This window comes from Lissotriton helveticus, chromosome 5_1 (genome assembly GCF_964261635.1).
Source record: "Lissotriton helveticus chromosome 5_1, aLisHel1.1, whole genome shotgun sequence".
Lineage (NCBI taxonomy): Eukaryota > Metazoa > Chordata > Amphibia > Caudata > Salamandridae > Lissotriton > Lissotriton helveticus.
The window spans coordinates 1566096309-1566111679 of record NC_136065.1 but is presented as its reverse complement, the minus strand read 5'-3'; the positions used below and the strand labels follow the sequence as shown (position 1 = coordinate 1566111679).

General features: G+C 44.0%; 1 protein-coding gene across 4 annotated transcripts in view; it reads right to left on the bottom strand.

Moving 5' to 3' along the window:
* The window catches only part of ATP2B4 (ATPase plasma membrane Ca2+ transporting 4), a 941067-nt gene that overhangs the window by 51084 nt on the left and 874612 nt on the right, over positions 1-15371 (bottom strand). For all 4 annotated transcript variants that reach the window (XM_078644684.1, XM_078644683.1, XM_078644686.1 and 1 more), the window contains 2 exons: positions 4010-4117; positions 3254-3436 (listed from right to left, as the gene is read on the bottom strand). In XM_078644684.1, the coding sequence (XP_078500810.1) occupies positions 3254-3436; positions 4010-4117 (291 nt within the window). The remainder of the gene's footprint in view (positions 1-3253; positions 3437-4009; positions 4118-15371) is intronic.

Sequence of the window (15371 nt, the reverse complement as noted above, 5' to 3'; positions counted from 1 at the left end):
GTATTATTTGGGACGATAATCTGAATGTATTGATTCTTTATATTTGTATAATTTTTGTAAAAATATACTGTATACCAATAATAACTATTCTCCTGGGATCCACATTGTATGATGACTGCAAACTACTGTTATAATTACTTGGCTGTATCATTTTTATAATTGTATGTTTAATGCAATGATGTGAAGAAAAATAACTTATCTTGTTGCCCCTGTAAACCTTATATCTTGGTTGACTATTGTACTATATTTTCTTTCTTTAATATATATTCTGACTTTTATCTCTACCTTTTCTCTTCTCTATTTTATTTCTTATTTAATTTACTATTCCCATATATCTTTATCTCGGATAACAAATAGGAGCGAAATGCTCTCTTTGAACATGATGATTAGATAGCACTAATAGTAGGGAATTTGGTACATACGAGGAGGTACTCGGTTCGAGACTCATGTAAGCGAGTTCTCAAATTCTTCCGATATTTTTAATTTTGTATATATCCTAATTTTTGATTTTTTTGACTGTAGATTTGATGATTACCACGTGCCCTGAAAATTCATAGGGGCATTCTTTTTGACAGTTGTAGAACTTTTTCGATCCTCCGTGATGGATCATACATTTAACGGTATCTTGATCATTGTGAGCCTTTGTTAGTTTAAATAGGAATAGAGAAAGATTGTTTTGGACCTACGGAGGATGTGATATTGGAATTACGCAAGATTTTTTAGTCAAGAAGTGAAGTTTTAGGGGGTTTATTGAACGAATTTTGAGAATCTAGTGAGTTTTTGCACACTACAAGATGGCGCTACCTCATAGAACGCTATAAAAGGACTTATCAATATGGCGACGAACTTGCACGCCGAAATTGATGATCAGGAAGACTGTTTGACACGGTGAGAACGGGATACTGTAAGAGTGATAGGAGGGGGTTATGCTGTCAATAACTTATATTAGATGACATTTACCGCATATTAATACGCACCTTTTCCATTTTCCAACTTTTGTCTCTTTTTGATAGGATACGTGGAAGTAAGATAAATATTGAGGTGAGCTGAGATCTGGTATCATATGTGACTAATAATAGGGGCGAATAACCTATATTGCATTATTCATTAGTATTGTTTCTCTTAAACTTTCATAGGACTGTGATAATTTGTGGAAAATTATGAGGTAAGCGACATCAGGAATATGATGTGAACTTTTTATAGTAGATTTAACTGGTATTGTGGATACTATCTTATCACCTGTGCTTTATTTGCAGCCATTGATGAAAAGGAAGTGACTAGATACTATAACCATGTGCTATACCCCAGTACTTATAAGAATACTATACTGAAACAAGGAATTAATTGAGATATATATAGGGTAAGATATTATGGCAGCTGATACTTCAATGATCATGATGACGATGTTATTTATCTGACGGTATAACTTATTAATCACAGATAGGAGTATTTTGTGATCCTCTTGCGTGCGACCCGGACGGGTGCTATCTCGACTTAGTATTGGAGATGAAGATAACTTACTTTAGTGGTGAGTTCTTTTTGATGCTGCACTAGCCATATGGTTGCTAGAACAGAGGTATACAATACCATAATATATCTACCATGCTTCTCATGGCAAGGATATATGAAATCATGATTGTTATCTGAGGAGGTAGTAGATACTGCCAGAATGTTTACTAATTGAATGATCTCTTGTGATTTAGATTTTATGAAGGTTTGATTTCCTATTTTGAAAGGAAGATTGGGAAAGACCATGTACTAATTTCATATTAGAGAAGGTGAATATGTCCTTGCTCTTTATATATTCTTTTGGGTTATAAGGTGTACACAATGGGGAATCTTGGACCCCGAAGATACTTTATCTATTTTCTTGTCTTTTTCTTCATTTCTCCTGCAACCACTCATTTCTTGAAACTTATGAATTTACTCTCTTTTGACTCTTAGATTCTTTTATTAAAATCAATTTCTGTAATATTACTCAGTTCTTGATACTATTTTTCTTTGATGTTTCATATACAGCCCTGATGAAGTCATTGGCAAATGTGATATGCTAGACGAAACACGTGTTGGCTGTTTTCTGGAAATATACCGTAGCTGCATTTTGAATAATACCGAAGTTGTGTTAAGAAAATAAAGAAGAATCTTACTGGAACCAACTACTTGTGGACACTTATCTATCAATATTGTTGAACTTGAGAAATGTTTTTGATACATGTGTAACCAATGATTTATGGTTACACCACTACATTCATATATATAATTTGTGATATAGTATCAGTTTTTGAACACTTAAGGTAGTGGATTTTCTAGTTAATTCAGTTTATATACATATATTGGAGCGCAGGTGAGATATCCCATATATTATATTAGGATGACCTACTGTTTTTTTCTTGGCAGAACCAGGGCACTGACTTCTTTTGACTATCTTTTTAGGCACCACATGTGGTATCGATTGCATACAAGCTCTCAAACAAGTATATAATTGCTAGAAGATTACCTCTAACACCTACCAATGCTAATGTTCGCAGTGGACGTCCCTTGCATCAAACGTCTAAATATTTCACCGGAGTCAAGACAGTGGGATTCTCCGAAAATATTCTTGAGAGATCTGCAGGGCAGCTATATGCACTCAGCCAGCATCACATTCGAGTTGCTTCGCACAAAGTGATTGTCAATTTGGCAAGGTGGGTTTGAGACAATGGCTGCATGATGCTGCCTCGATTTCTAAACTTTTCTCAGACCTCCACAGATTGAGAGGCGGAGATGCAGGAAGTAGTAGTGTGATGATCAGGTTACCTTTATGTCATTCCACTAATCCTACTTCATATGGCCTGTCTACTCAACACCCTCCTATTATACCCTCTCACAATGGTCAACATCATCACACAAACAGCATTATTTTTACATATGAAATCAGTGAGAGAATAGGCTTTTCTCTGCCCCCTTCTCCTTTCCAGCCAAAGCTGATCCACTTTCTCACTCCCCATCTTCCTCATCCCCACACCTCAAATTGGTGTTGTTTTTTGGAAGATGTCCATTAGTAAAAATAAGAACTTTGGCGAAAAATTATCAGTACAAGTGCCTTCTTGACTACAGGTTACATTCTGTGCATCAAAAGAAGAAAATCCTGGATTAAGTCGGAAACCTAGGGAAAACGCTATTACCACAAGGGTCTTTTGAGTCTTTCTAAAAAATTAGACACTATGGGATCTCTAAATTAAGGAGAAGGAAACATGGGTGCCAGAAACTGTACCTGAGTCTGTATTCGGTTGAGGCCACGGAACCAGAGGATCTGTCCACGCCGCAACTCCATTTCAGCATGGTCAATCTCATCCTGCCCCTCAGTGAAGTCTTCATCTGGAATATCCTCCTTTGGCATTCCATGACCGGCCTCCTTTAAGAACTTCAGACGGCTGGTTGGGACGGTGCAGATCAACTGCAGGAAAAGAAGCAATCAGCCAACACCACTCCAGTGAAGACAACACAAGGAAAAGTGGGGGATGGTGAAAGGAAGAGGGGCAGAGATGCAGGAACATGCATCGGGGCTGGCGAAAATTAACTAGTCCAGTGTAGAGCGATACCGGAGGTGGGGAAGGAACATGGAAGAGAGAAGAGACAAAAAGAGGGATTTAGACTGTGAATTTTTATGGAGGAGTGGCTAAAATAGTCCTCAGAAATACTTTGTATTACACGAGGCAAAGCAGTGGACTCTATGTCAAAAATTGGCTCCTGGATGGAGTTGCCTGGGTGCCATTTGAATGGGTGGAGGGCAGAAATGGCCGATGTGCCAGATTACATTCACTTTGGGGAGAACATTTCTGAATGAGTTGGAGTGAACGTTTGCAATAAACAATGAACACTGTTTGTACTATGGAGTTAACAGAGGAAGCCTGGATGCATATGCAGAGGGTACAAAACAGAAAACGGGGCTAAGTAAGGACAGTTACCATTTGCAGATATAAATGTGTGGTGCTGGGAATAGATGTCAGAATGCTGTGTATGTGCTTACCTGTCCCCAAAGCAGTTCTCCCACACCTATAAATATACACCAGAACCACTGGTCCAAGGTGAGGCCTGAACAGCTGAATGGCTTCCCGCCAAACTCCACGATAATGATCTAAGAAGAGAGATATCAAGAGTTTAGCTTAGAGCCTGGCATTCATTTCCTGCTGGCAGAAACACACTATGCGTCACATGACAATCACCAAATGCGGATGGTCACTCATTCCTGTCGTACATCTCCTTCCTACAACCAAAGTGCATGAGTAGAGGAAACACCTGGCCTACATGGTAATTTTATAGCCATAGGAACAGTCTCCTAGCCTCTTGCTTAGATCATATCTAAAGAACAAAGAACATACTGTGTGTCTGTGAACATACACCTGGTAATAAATTTGCATGTTCAAGTACTCAATCTGTGCTGTAGGACGCCCCCACCTTACCTCATACCTAAATCTAAAAGCCCATCTACAACTGTGACAAAAATATCAACAATTACAGACAATAGGTTGTCTACCACCCTAAACGTTCCCTGGAAAATAAACACATCATGTACAAAAAGCATTAAATATTAAGGGTGTGTGAATTCACCCTACTCCCTGGTTAGTACAATAAAAGCTCAAGAGCTATAAAAGCCTGATATGAATGGACAGTAGCACCAGTGCATAAATGAACAAGAAACGTGTCATCATTGCACACAGACAAGAAGCGGAGGTCCAAAGCCATGCCAAGAATGATGATGGATTAAACCCAGATCAGTTGACAGGGGGTGAGTGCTTGCAATGTTCAACACTCCGTCCATCATCCCCTTTGGTTTTGCTTTCAAAGCCATGCTCACAGCTGAGATCAAGAAGGAAAACGTTACCTACCTGTAACAATCAATTTGTAGTTTTTAGTTATGTAGATTTACATGCTCTGCACACTCCTTCCAAACATTGGGACAAACATTGCAAGCTGCTTTGAAGTAAAGGTTTGGGATTTTTGAGGTGACCTGTGACACCTCCTTCGACACCCATAATGCACGAGGACAGACCCCACCTTAGATGAACAAGATACTTACCTTCGCTAACAATCTTTGTGGTGGATATTCTAACTGCAGATTAATCACCTAGTGAATAATTCCTAGGTATCAAACTGGATCTGGAAACTTTTAGAGCAGTTCTCTTGCACTCCGCAAGGTGGCAAAGTACGGCTAAGTGCCAAAGTCATTCCACTCCGGAAGTGACGAGTAGAGCCCCATATGAGCGTTCAAATGTGTGCGGACATCAGTTGCTTTCCAGGCTGTCAGCGACCTCAGACACACAGCACAGCCCATCAGAATTGTCACATTCATTGTGTAGGTCTCTAGATTGAGACCTTTTCCTGTGGAAAGATAACCCAGTATGAGAAGGCGGGGGATCACTGAAGACTTGACGGTTAGATAAGTGTATCCACCACCTAGGTTGGTACTGAAGGTAAGTAAATTGTTCTTCTGTTGGATACGTCTACTTGCAGATTCCTCATATTGTGAATAGATACCATAGCAGTACCTCCTATAGTTGTGGGTTTATGCACTAGCTAATATGAAAAAGTCCTACAAAGGGGTTGTGGCCTGTAACCCACTGTGGCTCTGCTGCATCCACTAGCAAATTTAGGGGAATAATTGGCATGGTGCCCCTTTCCCTGCCTCACCTGCAATGATTGCCTGAAAGAACACTCCTGCCGTGCCCCAGAGTAGTGTTTGAGCTCCGCTGACTGCTTATGGTGGCGGAACAGACTGATGCCACCACGACCTCGAGGACGGCAGGCTAGGCCCCATGAGCAGTGATCCAGAGCCTGTTATCACCTGAGGACACAAGGGCTTTATGAGACAACCGCTTTGATACTGGTGGGGATGGTGAATCCCCACCACAGGAGGATTCGCCAGTGAATGAGGCAGCACGGGGCTTGTGGCAAACCTCGGAGCCCGTGACTGGGCCTACGCTGTTAGCGATCGCCTCCCATTAGCAGACTTGGAGGGGTTATTGCAGCATTACAGCAGTGACAGGGGGGAATGGTGGGGTGTTTTCTCACCCTAATAGTGCTTTAGCCTACACCTGAACAGAGGGGCTTGTGTGACCTTGTTTTTTCTACCCCAGGTGAAATCACCCAAGATGCCACAGGTGGGACGTTTGTCACGAGAACCCACTGGAGAGTTAGGCTCAACGATGCCACCACCGCCACCAGGGATGTGGTATCCACGTAGGGGGAGACACGTATTTCAAGCCAATGCAGTGGGAGACTGGGAGCCCACGACCATGCCCAGTCTGTGTTCCTGAACATACTTGATCCCAAAATGGCGGAGGAAGATGCCTCAAGGCCTTCCTGTGCAGGCAGGTAAGAAACCGGTGCTTCCTTTTACATCTTTCTCGCTACCCAACGCTAGCACCCACAGAACACTGCTGCACAGCCCCCTCCTCCCCGACCTGGTGTCAGCACCGTGAAAAAATGACTGAATATGCACTGCTAAATGTAGTGCCTCGAAACTAGAGGCCACTTGAAGGGACGTGACCAGGCTAAGAATACCCTGAGGGCTATATATGAGATGGGTGTGTGACAATGTAGGCAGACCCTGCAGAGACTGCAAGGCTACCGGATACCAACCTGGAAAACACCATGGACAACTATCTGGAAATCTAACAGGTACACTGCGGCCCCTGCTACTTACTAGGGGGGCTTACGGAGTCGTATCTGTGGCCTAAAGGATTCCAGGGACAGCCTGGTGGGCCCCTTGAGGCGAAGGTGTAGCGCTGGTGGTACCACTCCTCCTGAGCTCTCAGAGAATCTCCTGCCCTCACTGGACACCCCACCATGGAGCAACAGCCTCTAACAACGCAAAGAGGCAAAGAACAATCACTGCCCTACTGGTGAGTACCTATGGCCCTATGCCGCCCAAAAGACAACAGCCAAACAAGTTCCCAGCTATTTCGTGCCTGCTGAAGCAAAGATAATAACGCTGGAAGTGTCAGAGAATGCCAACATGTTGCTTACAAGGAACAATTTGCTGCCCTCCCTCTGGGATTTCACAAAGGAAATTCGAGAAGAATTCAAAGCAAATTTAACCTCCTCCCTCGACATATTAAGGTCAGACCTTGATGTTAAGCTGGCTATGCTGCAAAAAGATGTGGATTCGGTTGGGACCAGGGTGCTGGACCTGGAGACAAAGTCTACTGAATTAGATACCCAGACTGCCAAACTGATAGAAATAACGCTAACATTGCATGTGCAACTCCAGGAATCAACAACGACTTGGAGAACAGGTCCTGAAGTCAGAACATATGAATTAGTGATCAGCGCTGAAGATAAAGGTGGACAGAGTTCACAGCGTTGGTCTAAAATCACCAGGCTACAGGAAGTGACCATGGGTCGTCCTCTTGAAGCTCCATTCCTTCAAAACCAAAGAAGCTTTTCTTAGAGTGGCCCATTGGGTGGAGACAATTGCCTTTCAGGGTGCAACATGTTCCAGGACATAGCTCCTGCCATACTGGTTAGACGGCAACATTTTTGGCAAGTGACAGACAAATTGAGGCAAGACAGTATAAGATATTTTGGTCATACCTGTTTGGCCTTGCCTTTGATCCACAGAATAAGCCATGTCGACAGAATTCCCAGAGGCCATGATGCTTTTAGACATCCCGAACCTAGACGCACAGATGGACGATGGAGCCCTGGGGACTTTGAGAGAACACTGATCGGTTCACGACTTCTGGCACCTGGGCTCTCTCAATGTTGCCCTTGCTATCGTAAAAAACACGGACTCACACTGCAGGGTTCTCAGGGCTAGGGGTTCATCCTGTGAGGCCCTGGTCCTCGCGACACGCAAACAGACCATGGTGGACAAAACCGCCACTGACACACCCCTCGGTCCGAAGGTATCAGCAGTGGGTGGAGAAGGTGCAAAGGGGACCATTGCTTCAGTGGCCAATCGCCTAGTAATATACAGATACATGTAGATGTATTTTTGAACTTGGAACCCATTGTCTCACCACTCGTTCTGCTAAGGTTCAACCCTGGGGGGTCAGAGTGTTACACAAGCACGTTTTTTTTAATCATTTGGGGGAACAAGATGGATGCACTAGTCATCTCAGGCAATGGTGTTGGAGGGGGGGAGGGAATCCAGTCTAGTTACATGACCCAAGGAGGGCACTACCTCACGCCACTATCAAAGGCCAGCCAGCCATGTGCATGCCTACGATTAGAGCTTAGCCCATGGTAATTGTGACATTCATCTGGAATGTCAAAGGCTTGAACTCCCCTGCTACGCACCACAAATTATAGAAGTATTTACTCGATCAGCAATATGATGTGGTGGCACTGCAAGAGAGACATCTCAAGCATGATGAGTACCGCAGACTGAAACCAATCATATCCACAAGTTTTTTAATCCTCTACCTCTAAACATAATGGAGTGGTGCTAACGTTCCACTCATAGCTGAAATTTAAGCCTATGGGTTGAAAAGCTGATAAACAAGGAGGGTTATAATGGTCAAGGGTTTTCTACATGGTCAGCCCACCACCTTTGCCTCTTTGATGCACCCAATACTGTCAAGGATCAGTTTCTTGGATCATTTTTAACGCTGCTTTGAGGGTTTGCAGAGGGAGAGATTTTAACCTCAACTGGCAAACTATTATTGACAGTACACATACCCACAGATCGGTCACAGGGAACTTCTCTGGAGTGTTGAAACAAGCAATTCAGGCACTGGGACTGGTAGGCGCTTAGAGAGCACTTCCTACAGCCTCCTGGTACTACACCTTCTTCCCCCACTCCCATAGTACCTATTGCAGATTAGATTACACTTTCATTAGCCAATCAAGATTGCAGGACCTACAGACGGCGACAATCCATCCACTCACTTTTTCCCATCACGCTTTAGTGTGTCACATTAGACTGCGGGGAACCACCACTGCGGTATCACCGTTGGTTTTTCCTGGACTCCCTTACCAGAGATCGCCTCTCCAGGGATGATCTACGGAATGCTATTAGGGAGTACTTTCTAGATAACGCACCAACTGACAAGACACCCTCTAATACCAGGGATGCCTTTAAGGCGGTCCGGAGGGGGAAGAGTATCTCCCTGATAGCATAAGGTTACAGCACTGTAGAGCAAACTCAACGCCATCTACACCAACAGGGCAGAGCTCACTATACTTTGCCTAAAACGTACATCCTATGAACAAGGAAATAAAGTAGGGGCCCACCTGGTAGGACAGCTTAGGGTCAAAAGGGAACAGGAGTCCATAGTGGACATCAGGAGACCTTCCACTAACCTTATTAGCGCAGACCTAGAAGGCACCCATATTTGGCCAATTTGATTAATAACTATACATGGCTGCAGAAACAAATTCTTGTCTCCAATCAGCTCACCTTGATAGGGTGCAGCTTCCCCAAGTGTCCCCTTTACAAACTGAAATGTTTGGAGAGCCCATTAGTGAAGATGAAGTACGGTTAGCGATAGTAAACCTAAAACTCCACAAATCTCCAGACTGCCGCATAGCCCAGTTTGATAAAACCTTCAGTTTGGACCTAATACCTCACTTGACATCATTTTTCAATCATACAGCTGCTTCAGAAGCCCTAGTCACTGTTATCCCTAAGCTGGGGGAGAAGGGGGGGTAGGTCCCCCACTCATGCCCACTGCACTCTGAAACTTATTCAAAGGGCGGCAGACGCATGATAATTTGAGATGGGTGATCCACCTGATAGAAAAAGCCCACAAATAAAAAATACCCAGAGTCTTATTAAGTCTGTGCTTCGAGAAGGCATTTGATTGGGTTGATTGGTTCTTCTTATTCCACAAGCTTAAGCGCTACAGCTTTTGTGACCAATTTATAACAATGATACTTGCACACTATGAAACGCCTAAAGCTAGAGTTCTGGTGAATGGGGTGGGGTCTCACCTCTTTCAGCTGGAGTGCGGGACACGACAGGGATGCTCCTTATCCCCGTTATTATTTGCACTCAATATTGAACCCTGTGCGGCACGCATTAAAGCCGCACCCAAAATCCAGTGAATTTCATTTGGTTCCGTGGAACATAAGATTTCACTATTCGCGGACAATATACTTTTAACACTTACTAATCTGGGCCACTCAGTAGTGCTGCAAGAGGAACTGCATGGTATCAAGGACGTAGCAGGGTTCAAAATTAATTAGATTAAATCCTATATAATTAATTTGAAAACAGCCTGTAATGGACATAGAGATACTACCAGCCACAACGCCTTTCCTCTGGGCCAAAAAGGACATCACCTACCTGTGCATTAAGATAACACCACGCGCTGCTGATCTCTACTGAGCAAATTTCCCTTCCCCTCCTATCACAACCAAAGACAGATTTGATAAGATGGGCTTCATGTATCTTCCTTAGTTGGGGAGGATACATGCTGTAAAAATGTCAGTGCTCCATAGGGTGTTATACTTAGCTCAAAGTCTCCCTATAGATCTAGAGAGAGACTTCTTTCCAACACTGCGTACACGGATTACATGCTTCATTAGGCAGAATTAGTAGAGCTTGTCTTCCATTGAAAGTATTACGACTGCCAAAGGAGTCTGGTGGTCTTGCTCTCCCATATCATCTTCTACTACAATGCTGCACAACTACGTGTTATCTTCGAATGGCCCCTTCGTGAATCAGATAAACACTGGCTCCACATGGGCAGGGTGACCGTGGGGAGGTCGATTTAAGTTGCGCTCTGGAAGTCGAAAGCAGAACGCCCTCCCCCAACGCTTATCTTAGCAAACTGACCAGAACATTGTTAAAAGTATGGAAGGAGGTGTCCAAAACACCGGGGTGGACTATACTTCCCTCAACTTATACACCATAACACTACAATCCAGCTTTCCCTCCAGCTTCGGGAATGGAGCAGAGGCCTCCGGTGTCTGGCAGATTCTGGACTCTATATCAACCTTATGGAGCTATGGGTGATTCGGCTGGCATTAAAAGCCTTCCTACCCTCTATCAAAAGAAGGCTAAAGTGTTCATGGGCAACATCACCGCCAAGTGGGTGGGGTCGTGGACCCTAAGCCAAGAGGCCCTGAGCTTCTGGACCTGGCTGGAACAGCAGGGCATATCCCAGGTGGTTCAACACCTGGAGGGCTCTCTGAACGCCTGGGCGAACAAACGCAACCGAAGATGAATTGCAGCTTACGAATGGAATCTCAATCGGGAGGTGGTGCAAAGTCTTTCAGCAGTGGGGAGCGCCTTGGCTGGATCGGTTCGCCCCCACGAAAGCACAATGTCAATAGTTCTGCGAGCTAGAGTGAAAATGGCAGCTCTCGTTCGGAAATGCTTTTCGTATTGAGTGGCGATCAGGCCGTACACCTTTCCGCCCATACCAGTCCTGCCCAGAGTTCTCGAGAATATCAGGAAGAATTGGGCCCAAGTCATCCTTCTGGCCCGGCCTAGGCTCTGAAGGTTTGGTATCCTGAGCTGTTGAGCATGCCCATTGGTCCACCAATGGCCCCTTTGGGAGGATTTTCTGTTGCACCAACAGTTCGGGGTTCTCCACTCAAATCTGTTAACACTTGGCCTTCTTGCGTGGAGATTGAAGGTGACAGTTAGCAGTGGCAGCTTTCGAGTTTCCGCCCTAAGTCTGCAATATTATCTTGCCAGCCAGGTGTTCCTCCACCAAAATATAAATGTATATGCCCGACTTTGGGCAAGTTTGTGGCATGGTGTGCAGGCTGACCCTTTTTCTGCTCCCCTCTCTCAGGTCCTTCACTTTATCCTTTCCCTTGCCCAACAGGGCTCTGCTCTGGGCACCTTAAAGGGCTATCTTCTGCTATCTCAGCCTTTCTGCGGTTGCCTGGCCAGCCATCACTCTTCCAATCCCCTATTGTACATAGGTTCTTCAAAGGTATGCACCATATGTTTCCTCCTTCTCCATTCAGCATGTCTCAGTGGGACCATAATATAGTCCTGACTTTCTTAATGCGAGCCCTGTCCTCTCAAGATTCTTACCATCAAGAAGGTCTTCCTGGTGGTAATAACATCTGCCCAGAAGGTCGTGAGCTTCAGGCTTTGTCATCCAAGCCTTCCCACCTGAACATCCACCCAGACAAGACGGTTCTTCGCAGTAGAGCTGCCTTTTTGCCAAAGTGGTTACTCCTTTTCATGTAGGTCAGTACAGCACCCTGCCTACTTTTTACGCTCCGCCACATCCCTCTAAAGAAAAGGAGAAACTTTACCGAGTGGACCCCAAAAACAGCACTGTCGTTCTGCCTTTGGCGGCATGAGAGAGTTCCAGGTGGGCGACTGACTATCCATGGGGTATTTCGGAGCGAAGAATGGAAAGGCCGTGCAGAAGCGGAACATCTCCACATAGATCGTGCTCTGCATTAAGATCTTTTAAGCACTGGCGAAGAAGCAACAACTGAGGGTTTGCATGCTAATTCCACCAGAGCTAAGGCTGCAACCACTGCGTTCGCACACAGAGTTCGTCCTGGGCGTCTGCCAGGCATTAACGCGGAGTTCGGTCCTGGGTGTCTGCCAGGCAGCAACGTGGACTTCTCTGCACACATTCACCAAGCATTACTGCCTAGACAGGTTCGTCGGGATGGGCACTTTGCTTATTCGGTTCTGCATGACTTTCTAGTGTGAATCAGTTTAGAAGACCCACCTCTGGGAAGGTATTGCTTGGATATCTATTCTAAGGTAAGGAATCTGTGGCTAGAAGTCTATCAGATGAACAAGTTGCTTACCTTTAGTAACGCCTCATCTGGTAGATACTATCTAGCTACAGATTCCTTACTGACCCACCTATCCTCTCCGATTTGAAAACTTCTAGGGACAAGGCTGCCCCCTTTCAGGACCCTAGTCTGCCACACCAGGGTTCTGTGTTCTTCATGGCTCAGTGCTCCTGCTGTGGAAAGTCACAAAATGAAACTGTCAGCGCGCTGGGGGGCGCCTATATAGGCGCTCCACACATTACTTCCAGCAAGGACGACGCCATGCAGAGTCGAATGAAGCTACTTAATGTGCAAAGGGGTACTGCTCAAAAACAAATTCTGATCCAATCTGTCTCCTGGGGATAATTCTAAGGTGAGGAATCTGCTTATAAGAGAAGGCATTATCGAAGGTAAATACCTTGTTCTTCTTTACCATTACAAATCAAGTCTAAAGTCAGTCATACTCTATTTTAAAATACCCTTAAAACGTAGATATTTGCACTTTAATTGGTTTATCTGTATTTCTAATGGTTTCTCTGCCTCTACACGGGTTCCATTCTTTTGGTTTTTTCAGCGTCAAGACACCCATGGGTATAAGTGCAGTTTATCAATTATTTTTCATTATTTTCTTTCATTTCATCTTGTTTAGCACCCTTTTGATGAGGGGAAGTGGAGGAAAACCATAAGCAAAGGTCCATGAACCTACAATTGAAAACCCATTCTTCCATGATCCAGAAAAAGCATTCCTGCTGGCCTATTACTACCATTTGTGGTACACAATGGTAGCAAACAGATCAAGATTTGTTTGCTCAACAGTCAAAGATTTTGTTCAGTTGGCTTTGATTTCATTCTCAACTCTGACACTCTACGGAGGTTGAGAATGTTCACCCAGTCGCTTATCCCTAGTACATGGTCCGCAGTAACCGAGATCTGATGAGGAACGGCCTGTTCCAATACTTCTGAACTTTTTCTGATAGACCGTGAGATCCTGTTCTCCTTGCTTGTTAATACAGAACATGGATAGTACTGTCAGTACATAGGAGGCCTGAAGATCCTTTGATTCTGAGCAGCAATGTAGACCCACTTTCAATGACCTCAGTTATAATATTTTTATGTGGAGTTCTCTCATCTGCTGTCCATTTGCCATTGGCTGCCAACTCCAGTACATGTGTGGCAGCTCCTTCCCAGGAGGGGTCTGTTGTCATTACGATTTTACATCTGCCTTGTAAAAATGCTGAGACCGATAGCAGTGTACTTTTTGTGTGTCCATTATGTCACGGCTTCCTTCTTGATGTCACTCTGACCAGATCGTTGAATGATCCTTTGCTTTGAGCCCACTGATAGCAAATTTACTTTTGGAAAGGCCGCATGTGAAGACAGCAAAATTGGATTGGATTTGTGGTGTAGGATGATGACATCCCCAGCAGTGATTTGAACAGGTGTACTGCAATGGGCTGCTTTGTCTGTAGCTGGATGGCTATATCGAGTAGCCACCAAACTATATCTTTGCAAGGGTAGGTTTTGTAAGCAATCGTATCCAGAATAGCTCAAAAAAACGGAATTTTCTTCCAAGATTTTAGAGAAGATTTCTCTTTCTTGAGGTAAAGTCCTAATCTTCTGAAGAGATGCCTTTAAGCTTTGATAGGATTTTGGCAGCAGAAAATCTGCCACCAGAGTCAAAGACTTAGCAAACATTATTGGACAGATTTTTGGCTTAGTGGGTGCATTTTGAATTGATAATGGTGACTGGCCACATCGAAACTAAAATATTATCGATGTTTGGGGTGGATGGAATCCCCATCCTTTAAACTCTAGGATTTCCCACAGAGAAAGCAGGTGAAATTATCGTTTCCTGAGAAACTTGATTAACTGCAATAGGCCTGAAATCAGCCTCCGCTCACTTAATTTCTTCCTTATAAGAAAAAAAACAAGAGCAAAACCCTCCAATTTGTGAGATCTGGGAACCAGATGTATAGCCCATTTTTTAGGTCGAGCCTAGAGCAGCACGCATGCGCTACTCTAGAAGATGACCTTTTGGAATCGGTCTGCACTTTTCTAACACTTGTGATTGTGGCGGCATCCACCTTGCCTCAGCGAGTAGCGGCGCACATGGGCCATCATTTTCTAATTAGCGTGGCCGTGCGCGTTTGGCTTACGGACTCAATATTGCATTTCGTAATCGTTATTCGTCTAGAAGAATGTTTTTTGGCACCACTGATTTAAAACACAATGCATTTAAAAATATTATAAAAAACGTGAAAGCATTTGAGAACTGCAATTCTTTATTTATTTTAAAAGTTTCACATCCTTTCTCACCAAGTCGCTAAACCACAGACTCTATAAACCTTAAGCAATTGGTCTACAGATGGCAGTACCGTCCCGTTTGTTTACTTTAATCCTTTTTTGTTTTTGCACATTTACCAAGGTTCAGCTTCAGCGAGCATAAATGTTTAATGTCGATGTGCTTATGTTATAGTCATCCAGTGGTAATTTTCTCTAGCAGGAAAATTACTCTTGTGAAGGAATTTAAAAGTACCCAATTAAAATGTACCACTCTTCTCGAAAACAGGCTCCTTAGCCCTCTGTCGATGGAGCCAAGTTAACAAAATTATTGGTGGGCCCTGGTCACAGGACCAATTTTGAATATTAAAGGGGACATATTGCCATGGAGAAGACGGAAAGGA